At 49.0% G+C, this 21313-nt stretch overlaps 1 protein-coding gene and 1 long non-coding RNA gene across 2 annotated transcripts in view; one reads left to right on the top strand and one right to left on the bottom strand.

Moving 5' to 3' along the window:
* Nucleotides 1–21313, top strand: part of ADAMTS16 (ADAM metallopeptidase with thrombospondin type 1 motif 16) — a 161608-nt gene that overhangs the window by 4179 nt on the left and 136116 nt on the right. The window contains exon 3 of the mRNA XM_023239735.2: nt 2761–3083. Coding sequence (XP_023095503.2) covers nt 2761–3083 — 323 coding nt within the window. The remainder of the gene's footprint in view (nt 1–2760; nt 3084–21313) is intronic.
* LOC123380563 lies at nt 79–11870 on the bottom strand. Its single transcript, XR_006586505.1, has 3 exons — nt 11400–11870; nt 9719–9845; nt 79–1623 (listed from the first exon to the last, which is right to left on the bottom strand). It is a non-coding gene; the product is annotated as an uncharacterized LOC123380563 (long non-coding RNA).

Raw genomic sequence — 21313 nt, 5'->3', positions numbered from 1 at the left:
TGGAACCTCCTTCGGATTCTGTGTCTCCCTCTCCCTCTGCCCCTCCCCCACTCACGCTCTGCCCCTCTCTGTCTCGAAAATAAAAACAAACACTAAATTTTTTCCAATAAGATTGAGATACAGTTACCGTGAAATAAATCCTATTAAAGACAAAATGGAAAGACTCAACGCTCCTCCCTTATAATTGCTTTACTAGGTCTTACTGTTACCTGTGCTCTCGAGGTTATTTACGTCAGTCGTACCTGTGTGGGGAGATGTGCGTAGGTACAGGTGCAGGTCCGGGGGCGCATCTTTCCACACTCCGTGTTGAGTGACGTCACGTGGGAATCAGCCACGGTGGGGGTATTACCCCAGGGGAGCTGGCAGATGCCCTCCACCAGGCCGTTCGTGTTTTCCCCTCAGATAGCTGGAGGTCCTGCATTTGTCAACAGGACCTTGGATGTGTTTATGTAAAAGAGGCTTATCAGTGATGCTATTTTGAGCGTAGATATCCAGGGTCCCCTCCAGATACAGGATGCATGTTACGTGACTTCCAAAACAAAGGTCAGAAGAACAGGGCCGATGGCATCTGGAAGCAGTTTGATGTTTTGAAAGTGGTAATCATCTTTTATGCGCAGTAGTCGTGCTGATTAGCTAGTGTTCCCGGCCTCTGTTGGGATGCACATAGGCTGGGGTGAGGTGGGGAGGGCTCCCTGAGAGCCCCGGGAGGCAGGGGGAAGAGTGCCAGGCCACACCACTGCTTGGCACCGGCCTCTCCCCTCGGCCCGGAAAGCTGGGCAAGAGGCAGGTGGGGTGGGGCTTTGCGCTCTGCCCCTCGGAGCCACCCCGGATCGGCCGCCGTCGCCTACACCGGCCAGTCCCTGACCTGTTTCCCCCTTTCTCCTGTCCTTGCTTGCAGTTCAGCCAGATTTGTTTTATTGTCTCATTTCCCTGGTAAACTGTGAAACAATTCCAAGGTGTTTTGCCCCGCGGGACACAAATGTCCTGCCTTGACGTCGATGTTGATGGTTGGCTCAAGTCGTCCGCCAGACCCTGCTGCGTGCGGCCCAGCTCCCCACTTACCCTCAGAGCACCCGTTCTCACCTGCGTGGCAGGGTCAGGCCTGTGGGCCTAGCACTGGGCCCAGAAGAGTCGCCTGTCAAAGCTCTTGACCGGCGGGGCGCCTGGGTGGCTCACTCGGTTAAGTGTCCCAGCTTTGGCCCAGGTCATGATCTCAAGGTCCGGGGGTTTGAGCCCTGCGTCGGGCTGTCTCCTGTCAGCAGAGATCCTGATTCCGATCTTCTGTCGCCCTCTCTCTCTGCCCCTCCCCTGCTGTTCTTGCTCTCTCGAGATAAATAAATAAACTTAAAAAAAAAAAAGGTCTTGACTGGAGGAGACCGCATCCCTGGAGACACAGAGGCCATTGTCCAGCCTTTGGTTAACCCGCCACTTGATGGGGCTGGCTGCCTGGCCCTGGACGCTCACCTAGCCCCAGGCTTCAGCATGGGGGGCTCCAGGCAGGGCCTTCCGGTCCGTGGCCTCCCTTGCCCTCTCCAAACCCACAAACGGTCACTGGCTGCCTGCTCCTTCTAGAGTAACCTTTCTCTTACCTGCCGGACGGCACAGGGACACACGATCAGGCACCTGTGTAGAAAGACATCGGTTGAGAACAAAACCTCACTTTTCTAGAAACAATAATTGCCCAATTACCCCTTGCTTCTGACCAAGTGCCATTTCTGTGGGATTCTGTTTTATTGTATCTTACGACTCCAAGAAACATGTCCAACCCCTGCCAGGGCAGAAGAGGGCCCCACTTCTCGAGCATCCATCACAGCAGTCTCCCGACGGCACATGCTGGTAACAAAAGGAGCTCGGAACCTTCCTTCTGTGCTTCCCACAGCGGGGAAACTGACTCAGATGTACACAGAAGGCAAAACTGGGGGGTCGTCGGTGACTGAAACCCGGCGGACCTGTGAGGGGGCCCTGAGATCTGACAGCCCCTCGGGGGTTTCCGGACGTTTCCAAAAATTGTTTGTCCGAACGTGTTTTAGGCTGGAGTCCTGTGAATCAGAGTGGGCACAGGATTGTGGTGAGTGTCTGGAAAGACCCTGGGCTGTGGACTCTGGCGATTGGCCAAGAACTCAGGCCAGCGAGAGGGTCCACCACGCCTTTCCGTGGGAGCCACCACATAGGAGCATTTCCCAATGTTAGCATCTAGAAACCCGGCATATGTCTGCGTAGGGTTTACGGGATTCCTCGATTTAACAAGACAATATTAAAATATTAAGCAGCAAGGAATGCCCATCAGATGTGCCTTTTTAATAACTGTTTTCTGAAGCTAAAATTTGTCAGCTCAATGGAGATGGTTGTAAAAAAACAAAAAGTGTGACTCAGAGAGTATTTAGAACCATAAATGATTACATATCATCATGAGCGTAAGGTGAAATTTATGAACTGGAACCCCACATGTCCCGTTTTTGAATTTCCTGGGTCTGTAATCTGTTTTTCCTTTGAAGTGTCATAGATTTTGCCGTACTGGGACTAGCCCGTGATAGGGCACCAGTGACTTCCCTACAGGCTACTTTGAAGGTTTTCCCTTCTGACTCTGATTGTTTGCGTCCCACGGCGGAGATCTGAGGTTGGCTCGACACTGCAATTTTCCTCCGTCGTGTTTTACCGGGTGGGAGTGTCGTCTGGCAATAAATTACATTCTAAGACTGACTCCCAGGTTCTTTTTAGAATTCTGAAATTACTCAGCCAAGCCCCGTCTTTGTCTTTCAGAATACGAGCTGGTGTCCCCCTATGAGGTTGACCACAACGGAGACTACGTGTCGCACGAAATCACGCACCCTCAGAGGAGGAAGAGGGCGCTGGCCCAGCTCGGGGTTGAATCTCTTCACCTTCGGCTGAAGGGCTTCAGGCATGACTTCCACATGGAGCTGAAAGCGTCCAACCTGGTGGCTCCTGGATTTATGGTGCAGACGCTGGGGAAGGGAGGCACCAAGTCCGTGCACGCCTTCCCGCCCGAGGATTTCTGTTTTTATCAAGGCTCCTTACGATCCCACAAAAATTCCTCGGTGGCTCTTTCAACGTGCAAAGGTTTGGTGAGTACCCGCCGCCGCTGGTGAGGTGACAGGGACAGTGGCGTGTGTGAAGGGGGAGGGCGATGAGATGTCCCTTGAGATCGTCTAGCTGACTCCTCCGTCATCGCAGGGCAGATTTCACTGATCTGCGAAAGCAGGAGAACGTTGTCAAGGAGCGCTGTCTACGAGGCGCGATGCCGCCGCCTTGGGCCCATTTGGCTGTGGCCCATTCTGGAGAAATGTCTTCATTCTGCAAAGAACAACACGAGTCCCCTGGTGGACCGGGTTGATTATTTGATCGGCTGCTTGAAAGCCCTTTACTCGTGTCGTTCTGTCCAGGATCACATGCTTACAGGTTAGGGTGGTAATTCCAAATGTGACGAAGCCGTGGCCGGGAAGCGCAGGTCTCACTGGACTGATGATTCTCTGGGCATGTTCCCCATCTTCTTAGCACAGTAGAGACTTGGATGGCGAGCAGCTCGTTCCGGGAGTATTCCGCAAGACGAGCAAGCGTTTCTAATAAATTTTAATTACTTTTTAAACCCGTATTCATCTTTAAGAGACAGAGCGTGAGCGGAGGAGGGGCAGAGGGAGAGGGAGACACAGACTCAGAAGCGGGCTCCGGGCTCTGAGTTGTCGGCACAGAGCCTGACGCGGGGCTCGAACTCACGGACCGTGAGATCATGACCTGAGCTGACGTCGACCTTTAACTGACTGAGCCACCCAGGTGCCCCAAGAAATTTCCATTTGATAAATGAGCAGTGTTTCACAGTATGAGTGGTATGGGATGCCAGATGTCACATGGTCACAACTGAGCCAATGATTCTTCTCTGTCTCTGTCTCTGTCTCTGAGGGATTGTGGGTGATCATTTCCCATGCGCGGATGCTCAGTCTCCAGCCATGATGTGTGGCAGACGTTGGTGATTTTTCACAATGTTGGAAGGTGCCCTCAACTGGCAGTGGTGGATTTTTTGTCACTTCAGAGCACCTATGGACAGTCCTTTGCTTTTGCACACAACAGTGAGCTTAGGAATGCTTTGCTCCATTCTAGGTCATTAGATAGGTTCCTTGTTAAGGTCACAGGAACAGAAAAAGATTCTACTGAGCCGATAGACAGCAGTGATTCCGTTAGTGATGGTGAATGTCGTCCGACACGATAACCCCCGCCCCCCCCACTCCCCCCACCCCCGTCTCTTGTCTCCCTCACACCGGCCACGAAGGTTTTCAAAGGTAAGTGCAGGTTAATTTGCTTATTTTTCTTTATATTTTGTGTTTTATTTAATATTTTGTATTATGTTACAGGATTATAATCACTTTATATGAATGTTTTCTGGGTTGTGGAGTCATCTGAGCCTCCATTATTTCTTATGGGGAAATTCTCTTGGATGTATGAGAGCTTTGGATTACAAGCACGTTTCTGGAACGAATTCTGCTCACAAGCCAAGGTTTTACTCTATCGGACTTAGACATCGAACATCACTTAAATGCCTCTGGGGGTCCCCTTCGCTGGTCCCTTCATTAAGGAGTATCCAGCCAAGTTGAGAAGATACCGGCATCCCTCAGGCTGATCCAAGCCAAAATCTTAATGCCTCGTCATTTAACTTTCTTGAAATATTTCCATATTTTAAAGCAAGACACGCTTAGTAGATACTTAGAGTCTTGAGTACATTAATCTGTCAGACACAGATGAGTGAGATGCGTCTTAGGTAGCTGAGTGAAGATGTGTGGTCACGTTTTAAGGTCTTGACCACATTTTGAACATTTATTACATTTCCAGAAAATGTTTTACATCTGTCTTAAGCTTCTTTCTCCCTTTGGAAAGAGGGAATTCAGACTGCATCTTAGAAGGGTTTTGTGTATGGGAGTGCGAGTATCGGATGCCCAAGTATTTGAATCCCTTCAAATACTACACATGTGCAAATGCTAAATCCCGTTAAAAATTGCCAAACAATATTAACACTTGCTTTTCAGGGGAATGGGAAATGGGTTGATCCCGTGTCTACCCTAATTTGTGAAGGGCTTCTGGTTTGAGAGTGATCACAGCCGGGATTTGCCAAGGATTTGGCGGTTATTTGGCATAATTTTTATGATTGAAGACGGTGTGGGTGATTTCTTCCATGTTCTCCCAAGAAAAACAGATCTCCCTTAATTAAAGGGCTAGAACTCTTCATATGATGCATTAAAGGAAGAGATCTCCTTGGCTTTTTTAACGAAAGCTCAGACCTGGAATGGAAGCCATCTGTGTGGAAGGGAGGCGCGCCGTGCCTTCGGAACTCATATCCTTGGATTTGTTTGCGGAGCTTGGGCGAGGTGCTTCCCATGACCCCGGCAGGGGTGCAGACTTAAACAAGACTCCTCTGGATAACGAACACTGGAATTTAATATTTCGGTCACTGGAATAGGAATGTGTATGCCTTCACCGTTCATCTTCCAAACCCATTAAATCCAGCTTCGCTGATATTTTGTCTGTAGAGGATCATTACGAACATGACCTCGACTAGACTTATGAGTGTGAGGGGCAGGGGCATTTGCCATATGACAAATCAAAGGCATTTTAAAGAAGAAAAAGGGAGGATAAGAAGTCCTCTGTCGTTAGCCAGATAAGAAAAAATATTGAATGGGAACGTCCCTGAACTGGGTGCCAAGTCCGTTATTTCTCTCCTGATGGATCGCTACCCCATCTCTCATTCAGATCTCTTGAGGTATGAAGAAAAATGGTGTTACATTAGATGAGGGCTTCTTTTATTGGGTGGGGGGGAGGATCTAATTAAAGTTCCAGGTAGTTCTCAGTTAAGCTTTTTTTTTTTTTTTCCCAGTGTTTCTGGTTGACCCACCTATTGAGTGGCAGGCAGCTGCCTGTAGAATTCTCTTTTGTTTGCCCGTTGTCCCTCACACCCCTTTGCAGACTCTAATGGAGAGCATGATGCAAACAAGATCCCTGGTGGTGGAGAAATCACCCCTACTCCGTTCTCCTGGTTCTCCCTACAGTGTGAGACTGTTACCTTGAAGTTAAACTATATCACTTAACTAAGAGTTTAACGTCTTCAACTGGAGAACTTGGTTGACAATTGTGAGACGGTGCACTCTGCAAACCGATAAACAGTTTTCTCCCCAGGTTGTCGGAGTTTGAGTGTGGGAGCCCTTGGCTGTCGTTGTTCGGTAAACGGGTCTGAGGAACACTGTCAAAGTGAGTAGCTGATGGTGTGGTCCTATTTCTAGTAAGCAACTGTTCTTGCAAGACTAAAATGACTGTTTTCCCAAGGATCTTGGGAGACGCGAATGAGCTTCAGAACGGGGCGGCCCTGGAGCCTTCCAGAGCCGGGCACGAGTTGCCGGTTGTCTGATGAGAGAGCCAGGACACAGGTGATGTCACCGCAGTGATGACGGGAGGGAAAATACAGGCGCCAGGAGATGCAGAGAGGGTGCATCTGGGAGGTGGCAGATTCAGCCTAGGTTCCTGGAGTAGTTTGTTCAAGCCGAATCTTCATAGGAGACTCGGGCGTGATGCCCGATGGAGGAGTCACAGGCTGCCCCGGGGAAGACTCCTAACATCGTTTACCATCATGAAGTTCTCGGCTGCCCCATCTGTAAACCCTAAAAAGACCTCTAAAGTTGTCCCGGTACTCCCACCAAGCGTCTTGACTCAAAATATTTCTTATCTCACTGCACCAGGTTATTTTATTTTATTTTTAAGTGCTTATTTATTTATTTTGAGAGAGAACGAGCGCACGTGTGGGGGAGGAGCAGAGAGATAAGGAGAAAGAATCCCAAGCAGGCTCCGCACTGTCAGCACAGAGCCCCATGTGGGGCTCGATCTCCAGAACTGTGAGATCGTGAGCTGAAATCAAGAGTGGGATGATTATCTGACTCAGCCACCCAGGCACCCCAGTACGATTTTTTTTAAAAAAAACGGCTTTATTGACATGTAGTTTACACATCGTTCCCCCCCTTGGAAATGTGTAATTCAGGGGTTTGTAGTAGGTTTCCAGATCACTACCACCTAATCTGAGACTCTGCATCCCCTCAGAAGGAAACCCCTGACAGTTGCCATTTCCCCAGGCCCCATCAGTCCCGGGCCCACGAATCTTACACTCAGTCTCTATAGATTTCTTTACCTCATCTGGCGATTTCCTGTAGAGGGAAGCATACATCATATGGTCTTTTGTGACCGGCTTCTTTTCCTTAGCATAACGTGTTCACGTTTCGTCCATGTTGTAACCTGCATCAGAACCTCATTATTTTTTTAAACGTTTACTTATTTTGAAAGAGAAAGCACAAGCAGGGAGGGGCCGAGAGAGGGGGAGAGAGAATCCCAAGCAGGCTCCACGCTGTCCGCAAGGAGCCGGACGCGGGGCTTGAATTCACAAACCATGAGATCGTGACGTGAGCTGAACCAAGTGTCGGACACTTAACCGCCCGAGCCACCCAGGCGCCCCAGTGCGTTATTTTTAATGGCTAAATAATAATCCCGTGTACACATATACCACATTTTTTATCCGCTCAGCAGTTGATGGATATTATTGTCTCTGCTCTTTCTGGCCATCGTGAATAACACTGCTATCCGTGTCCTGATTCTTGTGTGGCCGTACGTTTCTTTTCTCTTGGGTTTATACCTAGGCACGTAACTGCTGCGTCCTATGGGAATCCTGCGTTTAACATTTTGAGGAAATTCCAAACTGTTTTCCACAGTAGCTCTCCCACCTTGCATCCCCCTAGCATCGTATGAGGTTTCCGATTTCTCCACATTCTGGCCCCCACGTGTCCATCTTCTCGATTATAGCTCTCTTGACGACCATGGGGTATCCCACTGTGGCGTCGAGCGGCTGGATAGAGAGCATCGGTTGACAGTCTTGGTTGTTGTTATTCTTGTTACGGCTTAGTTACTGTGTTTTCCTTCCGGCACTTTGAAGATGTCATTCTGCCTCTCGCCCCCTGTTGTTTCTCAAGAGAAGTCTGTTTATTTCATCGCAGTTTTATTGTTTGATTTTGTGGCTATTTCCCGATTTTCTTTTTAAAAATTTTTTTAATGTTTATTTATTTTTGAGAGAGAGAGAGACGGGAGGAGAGAGAGAGAGAGAGAGAGAGAGGGAGACACAGAATCAGAAGCAGGCTCTAGGCAGGCTCTGAGCTGTCAGCACACAGCCCGATGCGGGGCTCGAACCCCTAAGCCACGAGATCATGACCTGAGCCGAAGTCGGATGCTCAACCGACTGAGCCACCCAGGCGCCCCTCCCGATTTTCTTTCGGTCTTTGTCTTTCTACATTTTTACTGTGATGTGTGCGCGTGCGGCCATCTTTGTCCTCACCTTGTGGGGCTCCCATTATGCGTATGTTGGTGTGTTCCATGGTGTACTGCATTTCTCTGAGGCCCCATTAATTTTCCTTCATTTGCTTTTTCCTCTGAGCCCTTCATCTTCCACAATCTTTATCGATCTGTCTTCAAATGCACTGATTCTCTGCTGGAAGTTCAAATCCACTACTCAGTTTCTATAGTAAAGTTTCCTTTGTGATACAGTAGTGTTTTTGGTTTTGGTTTTTTGAAAGAGAGAGAGAGAATGTGAGTGCGAGAGAGAAAGAGAGAGAGGGAGGGAGGGAGAGAGAGAATCTTAAGCAGGCTCCACGCTCAGGATATGCAGAGCCCGATGTGGGGCTCCCTCCCACGACCCTGGGATCATGCCCTGAGCCTAAATCTGGAGTGAGACGCCTAACTGAATGAGCCACCCAGGCACCCCTGGGATATTGTACTTTTTAAACCAAAGAATTCCCATTTGGTTATTTTAATAATTTCTCTTAGTCTGTATTTTACACCTTTGTCGCCAGGCCTTGCTTTAATTCTTCAGACGTCGTTCCCTTTGGTTCCATGAACGTGTTTACAACAGTTGCTTTGAAGCACGGGTCTCCTAAGCCCAGCATCGGGGACCCCTCAAAGCAGTTTCCGTGCCTGTCTCTTTTCACGTTCAAGGCCACACTTTTCTGCTTCTTTGCGTGTCTCATCGTTTTCTGCAAAAAACCGAGCCTCACGGAGAAGGGTGGCGACCCTGGACCCTACCCACGGTCTGCCGTCCAAGGCTTCCTGCTGCTGTTTCTTTTCCTCCTGTCGGTTTCGTGACTTGGCAGGACTGCTTCCGTGCAGCCTCCGATGTCGCTTCTCACGAGTGCCACCTGGAGCTCGTGCACCATCTTCCAGAGAGCCCGGCGTGCTGCTCTGCGGCCGTTGGTGGCACCCCACCCGCTCACCTGCGCTAACTGCTAGCGGATTGTGTTGTTGGGGGGTGTGTGTGTGTGTGTGTTTATGTTTTACGACGCCCTGGGGCATAAATTGCTCGGCGGTCTGACTCGACTAACGTAGAGCTCCTTTGGAGGGTTCCAGACAAGCTCTTGCAAAACTGCTCTTTAATCAAATCAGACTGTGAAGCAATTTGCGCTCCAGAGTGGTAGTGATAAAAAAAAAAAAAGAAAATGAGCCCCTTGAGGTGAGCCCCCTTTCTTAAAGCTGCCGCTCCTCCTGGGTAGGACACATGTGCCCCCGCGTGGAATGGGGGCCGGCAGTGTCTACTTCTACCTGAGTGCCAGGCACCCCTACCCTAAGAGTGGGGCTCTGGATGAGGCTGTGGGTACCCAGTCCCCTCTGTCTGCTTCCCGGCCTGCAGCTGTACCTTGCAGATGAGCTGGTATGGGGACGGCCAGGGTTCCCTTATCCTCAGCCTGCTGAGTCCGGAGAGGAGCTTCTGTCCTGAGAGTTGTGGCCGCTTGTAGAAGGCAGATCGGTTCTCGTGGCTGTGCCTGCCCGGAGCACAAATGTTGTGGTAGGGGGAGCAGAGGGGCAGGAGGCCTGGTAAGCAGGCCGCTTACCTGGAAGTGTAGCTCTAGAATGGGAGTCGGGGGAACGGGAGGCCCTTGTCTTCTTGGGAGCTCTGTCCCACCGACTGGGGGCAGGGTGAGGCTGTGACTGGCCCACGGCCCAAAAGCCACCAAATTTTCACCATTCTTTCCAAGATTTATGAAATTAGAGTCCGTAGATGTGTCTCCCCGTTTGAAGCCCTGAGGACAATTTACAGAGACTTTTAATGGTTCGGGTGTGTGTGTGTGTGTGTGTGTGTGTGTGTGTGTGTAATTTCTAGCAGTTAAATGATCATTTCACTGGAGAGCAGATCTGCCCCACCCCGTACACTTCCGTTCTGGAAGTCAGTCTCCACTAGCTGCTGTCATCGACCCATTTTACAGATCATTGCCCAAGGCCACTCTACTGTCCCCCTGTTACAGACGACTCCCATGGTCATTCTTAAAAGAGTGGGCTTGGCATCCAGGAAGCCTGACTTGAGAGCCAGCTCTTCAGACAATAGTGCACTCTTGCTTCCTGGGATCGCCAGGACAGAGAGAGACAGGGTGTGGGTGGGGGAGGGGCAGAGAGAGAGGGAGACACAGAATCTGAAGCAGGCCCCGGGCTCTGAGCTGTCAGCACAGAGCCCGACGCGGGGCTTGAACCCACAAAGCATGAGATCGTGACCTGAGCCAAAGTCGGACGCTCAACCGACTGAGCCACCCAGGTGCCCCTGAGTGATCGTATGTCACATTTACAGATAAAAATATTATATTTACCCAACTTTTGTTTTGAGGTATAAATAACTATACAATTCGTTTTAAAATTCGTGTCATCTGATTTCTTTCCGTGACTGCTGAAGACCCTAAATTTTCTGCCGGGGCATATAGTTTATTCAGAAAGGATTTATTCGGTAAGGTTTCTGACAAAACGATGTTTAAAAACTCCCATTAGTCAATACTGTTAATGAGGCTTCTGTAGATAAGGATTTTGTGGCATATGATGGGATTAGATTTTCTTAAAGTATTTCATGCAAGTTCTGTACTTAGATTGTCACCTTAGCGCCGCCCCCCCCCCCCCAAAAAAAAGTCTGTCTACTGCCTTTGGCACAAAATCTGTGTGAAATTTAGCCCTTCTTATGTAAATCATTGTGTTTGTTAAAGCTTTTAATGCATAGGATACATACCCCTTCTCCTAAAATCTAGTCTCTTGTTTCAGGCAATTTTGGAAAACCGGTAAATCCCACAGTTCCCAGTGTGCTTAAGAATTCCTTCACATGGTGGGGGTGGGGGCAGGGGTGGTGGTGCCTGGGTAGCCCAGTTGGTTAAGCATCCGACTTTGGCTCAGGTCATGATCTCAGGGTTCATGAGTTTGAGTCCCGCTTTGGGCTCTCTGCTGTCGGTGTAGAGCCTGCTTGGGGTCCTCTGTCTCCCTCTCTCTCTGCCACTCCCCAGCTCATGCTTGTTCTCCCCCCCCCCAAAATAAATAAACATTAAAAGAAAGAAGAATCCCTTCACCTGGTTGGAGACTTACTCGGTGCGCTGGTCGGAGCAGTCCTAGGTTTTATTCCCAACCTCAGACTCCGGGGATTCTCTGGAAATCCTAGTCATAGAGAGTTTTCCTGTAGCACCCAATAAATCCTCGGAAACTGTCTGAAATATTGCCAGACTTTTAACTGACTTTGAGAAATGTTCTGGAGCCAGTAAAATAAAGCGGGAGTGGAGGGAAGAAACAACAACAGAGCCAGTCAGAAGAGACAATCTGAGTTTTTAAGAGTTGTGCCGCAATCTGAGAAGGCCAGTGGTGGCACGACCAGGTTGAGAATATGTCAGGCTTGGGAGGCAGGTAATAACGTTGTAGAGAATGTACTTTTTTTAGAGGAAGTAAGGCCAAAGTTGGTAGCTGTTAGGAAATGTAAACATGGGTGTGGGGAACCAAAGAGCAGGCCGGATAATTCTGTTTCTGCCGATTCCTTAAGAATGAATGTAGTTAAGGGGCGCCTGGGTGGCGCAGTCGGTTAAGCGTCCGACTTCAGCCAGGTCACGATCTCGCCATCCGTGAGTTCGAGCCCCGCGTCGGGCTCTGGGCTGATGGCTCAGAGCCTGGAGCCTGTTTCCGATTCTGTGTCTCCCTCTCTCTCTGCCCCTCGCCCGTTCATGCTCTCTCTCTGTCCCAAAAATAAATAAACGTTAAAAAAAAAAAAAAAAAAAGAATGAATGTAGTTAAGAATTTTGAAATTGACAGACATGAATGTGGTTCATCACCAAAAATAGATCCAGGTTACCGGTTTGTAAGATGATCTTTTATGCTTGAGGTGGCCAGCGATTTTTCTGTTAGCTTCCCATTCGCTGTGAACAGACATGACGTGCCTAGAGAAATGTAATGACAAAACCTAGAGGTTTCTTCCCCTTCCCTTATTTCTCAGATGACGAACCTGAGCTTCAGCGCGGTGCAGTGACGCGGCCGATATCACAGAGCCAGCCGAGTTTAGACAGGTGTTGGATGTGCGCCTTCAGATTCTCTGTCCAGGGGTGTGTTCACCGAACACACCGGATGCTATTACTTTTTCATATACCGAGGAACCAACAGAAAGCGTTTAAGTGCTGGAATATGAGCCAGAGATTCTAAAAATAAAATAAATGTGTCTTCGGTCTGGGGATCTGGGCCAGGTAGCAGTGGGGGAGAGGAGAGACGGCCAGCTTCCCTTCCGGTTGGGGTGGGGTATTCCCAGTGTCCCTTGTTAGAAGGCAGATGCTTCTCCCGCCACCACCAAGGACGACGCTCAGAGGGACTCATCATGGTCGGTAGAATATTTGCTGGAAGGATCATCATCAGGTGCTCATCTCTACAACCAGTGTGACCAGCATGTTCTTCACGGGCAAGATTGGCCTGAGACAGCCAAATGGGTCTCTTTGGGGGAGCAGGAATGTGACCCCGCGGTCATTTCCTCTGGGGGATGATCCAAGTCTGGGATTCTCTGAAGGACAAGAATCCCTGAAGCCTGCTTATTAGGCAGTGGCTATTCAAGAGAACGTCCAGCCCAGTCTAGAGATTAAAAGAAGGGACCGGAGGAAACCGTGCCTTTTAAAGCAGGGTCCTGATTGCCTGAGGTTCAAGCAGAGCAGGATGGCTGTTTTCTTCTTGAATGTCACTTTCCCTGACCCACACATCTAAAATCGCCCACTCTTCCCCCTCCAAACCTACTTCCCACCCTCTTCCCTGCTGTCTTTTTCTTGGTCTTTATTGTACCTGTATCAGTCATAGTCCAGTTAGGACCCGGAAACCGCACAGCTTGGTAAGAGAGAATTAATGCCGAGCATGAAGGTATTAGCTGAAACATTAAAAAGAGAATACTAAAGCTTTGCAAGATGGAAAATGCAGTTAACAGGTACTGCCCCTGCGGCTGAGGGAACCCAGTGAAGGAGTTGTGGTTATCACGATTTAGATGCCTCAGGGAGGCTCAGACCCCCAAGCAGGAGGCGCTGGCCAGCCGGTGCTGGACTCTGAGGGGGCATGTTGCTGGTTCTTCAGGTAAACCCTAAACTAGAACAGACTGTCACTGCCAGGTGGAGCAACGCTGACAGGAACAGGAAGCAGACAGGAAGTCCACAGGGGGCGAAGAGGAAGTCGCAAGGGGCAGACAGGAAGTCCGCAGGGGGCAGACAGGAAGTCCACAAGGGGAAGACAGGAAGTCCACAGGGGACAGACAGGAAGGAACAAGTTCTTCCACGTTCTTCAGTCTGTCCAACCCCTCACCGAATGGGCTGTGACAGCGATGAAGAGTGAGCAGGTGGCAGAGCAGAAGTGGGATTTGCAGAGTTCTGGCGTCAGCACCACACAGTACAGTTTAAAAGGGGGGCTGGGAGCTAAGAATGATGTCTTCACGCTAAGCAAGCTGGCCACTATGCTAAATGTTGAGAGGGTAGCAGGGGTTCGTGTCTGACTTCTGCCTGGTTTATCCTCAGCCTTGTCAATAGTGTCTGACATACAGTAAAGCCCTCAAAACTGGATTCGATGAGTGAGTGATTTTTTTGGTGGCAAAATGGTCCTGGCGCTTTGCAGAAATCATCGCACAGACACTGGTCCGGAGGCGGGAAGACACGGAGGCCCCAAAGCCGAAACAGCAGGGACACCGCAGCCCTGTCTACGGAAAGACTGGACCGACCGTAAGGACCAGAACTCGGCAGGCCTGAGAGCTGGAATATTCCCGGGTGGGGCTGGGGACGCTGGACCCAGTGCACGGCACCCATTCCTTCCCTATCCGCTCATCGGGTTCAAATCAGATCTCTTGCGCTGTTTGCCTGGTGGGAGAGGCAGCCGCGTCTTCAGTAGGCTTGAAAGTCGTATTTCGGGCCTTATTATATGGGAACAAGTTGGCGCTCAGGGCCTCGTGTGTTCTTGCAGCGTCCATGTCCGTGTAAATCCCTCCCGAAGGAGAGATCGGGGCGTCATCGTCCACAGGCCCGAGGCCAGACTGTAACAAGGCGAGGCCCGTCCTTGCTCACTTCGGACAACAGGGGGCGTCAGGAGCCCCGACCCTGGTCTCAGGTTCCTGGAGTCTCAGAACTCCGCTGTTGCTGGCGTGACCACGCTCCGTGCCCCGCTTGTTCCAGGCATGTGTCACTTTTGCTGATTTTGATTCCTTTGTCTGAGGACGGCAGTCATCTTACTGCACATGCATCTCACTACTTGAAGAACTTGTTTGACTGATTTTTTAAAGGAAAAACAGCATGTGTTTTACAGACATTCAATCGAGTAAATTCAGTGTTTTAAAATAGTAGTGAAAGCAGTGTTCGTTTCATATTATCTTTTCTATAATTTCTGTGAAATTACAGGAAAACGAAATAAAAATACCTCATTTGCAGATTTACAGGCTAGAGAAATGTAGGCAGTATTCCTATGTTTCCTTTTGGTCAATTGATAATAGAGGGACATACCCAATAAGGTATATGCTGTCATTATATGTAAAAAGTTACCAGTTTCCAGGGCGCCTGGGTGGCTTAGCGGGCTAAGCGTCCAACTTTTTTTTTTTTTGGGGGGGGAGACAGAGAGACAGAGTGCAAGCAGGGGAGGGGCAGAGAGAGAGGGAGACACAGAATCCGAAGCAGGCTCCAGGCTCTGGGCTGTCAGCACAGAATCCGACGTGGGCTCCAACCCACGAAGCGTGGGATCATGACCTGAGCTGAAGCCGGATGTTTAACCCACTGAGCCACCCAGGCGCCCCGAGCATCCAACTCTGGATCTTGACCTAGGTCATGATCTCATGATTTATGAGTTTGAGCCCTGCATCGGGCTCTGCACTGACAGTGTGGAGCCTGCTTGGGATTCTCTCCCTCCCGCTCTCTCTGTGCCTCCCCTGCTTGAGCATACACATTCTCTCTCTCTTTATTTAAAAAATGAAGTTACCAGTTTTAAAGCAAAAATTAAACTAGGATAAAAATAAATATATATATATGTATGTATTATATTTATTTACATATGTGTGTATATATATATATATAGATATATATGTATATATATCTATATCTATATATATATAGAGAGAGAGGTATCTCCACATGCTGTTACCAGATTTACAGTGATGCTAAGATGTTTGGTTGCCTTTAGTTTAAAAATTGTACTAAAATAATAGAAAACTTAAATAGGCAATGACGTGATATATCCAGTCATCCCAGTTTTTTTGTCATTGAATAATTGTATCTTCAACTGTTAGAAATTTGGAGCAAAACATGTAAAATGAAATGCAGTTGAAGCATTTGGTGACTTCATCCAGTATGCAACGTCTATGAAAAAAAAAATATTTGCCTTGATGACGACCTTAAGGTCATTTCATTCTATCATAATTTATATTTCCATATGAGTACGTTGTATGAATGGTGAAAAAGCAGGTGCTGACCCTTCGCTGTGATGAGCCACATTTAAGTTCATGGCTGTTGGGAATCCTTTCAGGACTGCCAGCACCCAGCAGTGTTCCTGGCCCATGTGAGCAATTGGATGGATGGATAGGGGGGTGGATGGGTGGGTGGCTGGACAGACAGATAGTTAAATGGATGGCTGGATGGATGGCTGGCTGGCTGGATGGATGGATGGATGGAAAGTCCTCGTGTTAGATACTAGTTCCATCTATGCTGGAGACAGTTCCTAAGAGAATCTCTAAACAAATTTTAAGTAAGAAACACTGCAATATACTTGGGTCATGGGATATGATATAACTTGTATAAAGTACAATTCAAAGAGCTAAGTGGATTTGCCCACCTCTTAGCTTCTTATACCTTATTGCATGAGCATAGAGACGAAATTGTGTCTCTGCGTCTTGGACGGATGTCTTCTTTAGCTATTAAGCTTATGACAAGGGGGATTGCCTGTTGCACACGAGGATTTCTGAAGAAGGGTATTCTTTTTTTTTTTTAATTTTTTTAATGTTTATTATTTTTGAGAGAGAGAGAGAGAGAGAGCAAGTGGGGGTGGGGTGGGCAGAGAGAGAGAGGGAGACACAGAATCGGAAGCAGACTCCAGGCTCCAAGCTGCCAGCACAGAGCCCGATGCGGGGCTGGAACCCACAGACTGCGAGATCATGACCTGAGCTGAAGTCGGCTGCTCAACTGACTGAGCCACCCAGGCGCCCCTGAAGAAGGGTATTCTTAACCCACCTTGAATCCTTCACAAAGAGTGATGCAGTGCACTTTCAGGGACGAAAAGCTGGCGCTCACCATAAAATAAGAAAAAAAAAATCCATTCCTACTCTGTTAAGTTAGCTGAGATAAATATTAAGCACTTTGTAAATCAAAATCCAGAACCAAGGTAGTCAACAAGCATTGGAGCCCCTACAATCGAAGGGCTGTGGTCGTTATCCTGGGAAACGAATGAACAGAAAAACATTCACTGTCTACATTCTCCATGCAAGGAAAGATCTGTGTTTAGATGGACATATACACAAGAAACAGAATCAAATGACTACTTGAGACAACAAAAAGGGAAACATAATGAGAAAACGTAGCCATTGGAGTCACACGGGGCTGTTCACAGGGAGTTTCTCATTTCCTAGCCCAATGGCTCTGTACTTGGCTCTTCCCGTTTCCTTAATTTGTAAATAACCCTGATGTCACCGGCTGGTGGGAGGATGGAGCGAGGCAGCGTATGCCGAGAGCCCGCAGCACAGAACTTAGCGCCCAGTAGGAGCTGAGCCCTCGCCCCCCTCAACCTCCCCCGTGTAACTGCGAAATGTGGGCACAAACCTAATGAGAAGCGAACTGCCCAAGTGCCAACAGGCTCCCTCCCAAGTGAGGGAACCAAGAGGTGACACTGACCTTCAGAGAAGCCCCACAGTTGAGATGGGAGTGGAATTAGGATCTATCGTATTCACACTGGAACCTTCTGGGTGGGTGATTTATTGAAAGCCCCCGCGATGAGAAAAAGACCGAACCTTTGAGCGAACGCTTGAAAACGCAAGAGTGTCATTTTTGCAGTTTGGGGAAGCCTTGCTTTGTGCCCACGCGGGTTAAGGTCTCCATTCTCGGCACCTGGGAGGTTGCTTTGTGCTTGATAAGGGATCGTAAGCGAGGAGAGTGCCGAATCGCTCCCATTTTGACTCTGGTCCCCCTGCCGCAGCCACCGGGGCCATAAATTTTGTTTTACTTGCAGGGATTCTCACTGAAGCTGGGGGAGTTTTGAGTATGCCCTTTGCAGGCCATCATTAGGTAATCAAACTAGGAGTGATGGTTGCAGCACGATCAGCCAGAGGAGAAACGAGGCTATTTTATTTTTTTTTTTTAATTTTTTTTTTCAACGTTTTTTTATTTATTTTTTGGGACAGAGAGAGACAGAGCATGAACGGGGGAGGGGCCTAGAGAGAGGGAGACACAGAATCGGAAACAGGCTCCAGGCTCCGAGCCATCAACCCAGAGCCCGACGCGGGGCTCGAACTCACGGACCGCGAGAACCCACGGACTGCGAGATCGTGACCTGGCTGAAGTCGGACGCTTAACCGACTGCGCCACCCAGGCGCCCCGAAACGAGGCTATTTTATAGCACAAGCGCTGTGTCCAGCGGAAATGTGCAAGTACCTGTGCACGATCTGGGAGGGTAAATAGCGAATGCTTCAGCACAGAAGCGCTGGGCCGCGTGACCGTGCGTGCCACACGCAGAGACGGAACACGCTGTGCGTTCCCGGGGAGGAGTAGCCTTTCCTTCACCAGTCGGCATCGTCATTCTGAGTTTCTCATATCGCTTTGATACGTAACGGGATTATGTTCACCCCTTAAAACCTTTTTGGGGTCTACCGTCAATCGTAATTCCCAGCTCCGCCCCCAGTCGTCCAGTATGTTGTGCACCGGGGAGCAGCGTATGGGCTTACTCGTTCTAATAAAATTGAGCTGACTCTCCCCAACCGTGTTCAAGATCCCCGTTGGGAACCCTCTGAAAAGAGAGCGAGACATGTGTCACCAGAGCCAGTTGGTTTATGAGGTTTTTAGAAGATAGCTGATGGCCACGTATTTGAAATGGGCCCCCGTCTAAAGAAGAGTGGGAACCCCAGGCTATAGTAGGCACGGGGACTTTACGGGACAACAGTTTTGTCTGAATTTAGGGTCTTTTTTCAAGTAGGCTCTATGCCCAGCGTGGAGCCCGTTGTAGGGCTTGAACTCGTGACCCTGAGCTCAAGACCTGAGCTGAGATCAAGAGTCGGACGTTTCCCAGGTAAGCCACTCAGGTGCCCCTGAATTTGAGTTGTAAGTACAGGTTGGGTCGGGCCAAAGTTTACATTTACCTGGACTAATGAGAGCCCTTACATTTATTTCACTTTAAAAATGGAAACAAACCCCCGGCTTCACCTCGGGATGGAGTCTCCAGATGTGCAGCCGGGGCTAAAAACTGGCAAACCCAGCTTTCTGCCTCGCTGGAAAGGTGCAGCATCCCAGGGACGTCTGTGCCTCTAGATGTACGACGGGACGCACAGGGTGTGGACGGATTTGGGCACTTATGTCTCACAATGTGAAGTGTGTTAGGAAGAATAATTTGACAGTCTTGCAGATTGCAATTTAAATGTAAAAATGTCTCAAGGCCCATAACCTAAAATTAAATTTTGGGGGTGGCAGGGTCACCTGGGTGGCTCAGTCAGTTGAGCGTCCGACTTCGGCTCAGGTCATGATCTCGCGGTCCGTGAGTTCGAGCCCCGCGTCGGGCTCTGCTGACAGCTCGGAGCCTGGAGCCTGCTTCAGATTCTGCGTCCCCCTCTCTCTGCCCCTCCCCTACTCATGCTCTGTCTCTGTCTGTCTCTCAAAAATGAAGAAACGTTAAAAAAAATTGTTTTTAAATAAAAAAAATGGGGGGGTGGCAGTCTTCAGTTACATATAAACCAGTGAATCACATACATTGTTATATATGTATTCCGGTACAAAAAATGCGTCATGTGTGCAATGATATAAGGAGTATCTGTTCAATGCAATGTCCATATCAACCCAGGAGGGCCAAGCGTATTAGTTACGTTTGAGATGGTATCACGTTCTGTTGTATCCCTTGCAAATTAATCCTCTGATCTGGCAATTATTCACAGTTCAGATTTCGCTCTCTGCCCGTGCACTCTGAAATGGATTCGATTCAGAGACTTCCAAGAGGTCGTTTTCGTTTGATCTTGGTTTCAAAGTCAACCCCAACCAACTTTCCTTTCTCTGGCTGCAGCCCTTTTGTCCGCCCTTTGTCGAAGGTGTGGCCTGGGGGTTCTGCTGTGGGAGTGGAGGGGCCGTGACACGGCGGTTGGAGACCCAGGGCACGTGGGGGTCAACTTGTAGAGTCCACAGGCATGACCAACAGTTTACTCTTGTATTTGGGAAAACACGGAGACGTAGGGGCGTTCTGCGCCGTTGTCTTCATATTCAGTTGGATGTTGGTTGCAGAATTCCTTCTGTGATGTGCCAAATTACCAAACCCCCATGGTGCCATAATCCACCTTTCATCCACGTGTTCTTTCCACTATGTTTTCATGTTAATAATCTCCGGACAGCCCAAATGTTCAGCTCTTGCCAGAGGGTAGACTCTCGTAGTATTTTTCCTCTCGTGGGAAAAGCAAACACCTCCTTGGGTTTGACCTGCTTTAGTTATGGTGGCTCTTTGCGCGGGGTGGGTCCTCTGTTCCTGGTAACCGGACGGCGGGGGTGGGGGGAGGGGCTGTGATGGTTTCATGGGAAAGTGGTGTCTCCCACTTTTTTTTTTCTCCCACCCTACCCATCGCTCCTCTCCAACTCCTAAACCAGAGCTTGGGGGGAACATCTGAACCTGCAGTTCTGATTTGTGTGTGCCCTGGGACCGATGTGTCGTCATCCTGAAAAGGCCTGCTCATAGCCTACAGTCCATGTTTGGTTGTTACGAGGCCAACGTATGGCGAAATCCACTTTACCGTCGGAACGCGTATGTTAAAGTATGTGTCCGGGATGCGGTTTCATGGTTTTAAGTAAATATACGAAAACGGAGCCATTATGAACGGGGAACATATGCTGAGCACCTACTGTATGCCAGGGATTTTTGCACACAGATTCACCACGTGCATTACGCCTGCATTTCATTATATGAACATTTTGAAAAGAGTTCTTATTCCTATTTTGTGGAAGAGGAGTCTGAGGATCAGACAGATTATGCTACCTGCCCAAAGTTGCTGTCTAACAAGGGTCCGAGCCTGGATTCGGAGCCATGCCCACTAGATCCCAGACGGGCTTTCCACCCAGCACCCCTGCCTCCGCCCAGTTATGTCTACATCCTTGCAGTCTAACTGGTTGGGCAGCACGGGATCTTGGCAATACAAGGACTTAGACGTACAAAACCCGACTTTTAATCGCTCGGTGCCTGCGTGGGGACAGCCTGCAGTTCGGCACAACCTCACTCAGAGAGCTGTGATTCTTCCAGAGAATTCTGTAGGGCTTATGTGTCCGTTGCAGCTCCAGTGGTTATCAGCTCACGGGATCATATGATTCCTCAGTAAAAGACCAGAAAGAGACACAGACAGAGAGACATGGAACATATATATGTTTGAAGCATTTTTTTCAATCCAAGATTAATCAAGGAAGGCTACAGAAATTTCATGTCATGGCCCCCTTAATTCAGCCCAGTTCACAGCTGTTGAGCCCCAAGCGTTTCTTGTGGCCATGACAGCAGGATTTCTGACAGCATCATTTCCTTTTAATGGACATACTTGACCCAAAGATGTGCGTGGAGAAGTGACAACTTCAGGAACACTGTGATAAGAGCTCCTGCTGACCAAGAGAAATGAATGTCTCGCCTGGAAACAACCGAGAGAATCGGTCCTGGGACATTCTCTTTTTAAAATTTCTTTGGGGGCACCTGAGTGGCTCAGTCAGTTAAGAGTCTGACTCTTTATCTTCGGCTCAGGTCATGGTCTCAGGGTTCATGTGTTCAAGCCCACGTTGGGATCTGCACTGACAGC

This window comes from Felis catus, chromosome A1 (genome assembly GCF_018350175.1).
Source record: "Felis catus isolate Fca126 chromosome A1, F.catus_Fca126_mat1.0, whole genome shotgun sequence".
In the NCBI taxonomy this organism is placed as follows: Eukaryota; Metazoa; Chordata; class Mammalia; order Carnivora; family Felidae; genus Felis; species Felis catus.
This window is presented reverse-complemented; position numbering and strand designations above follow the sequence as displayed.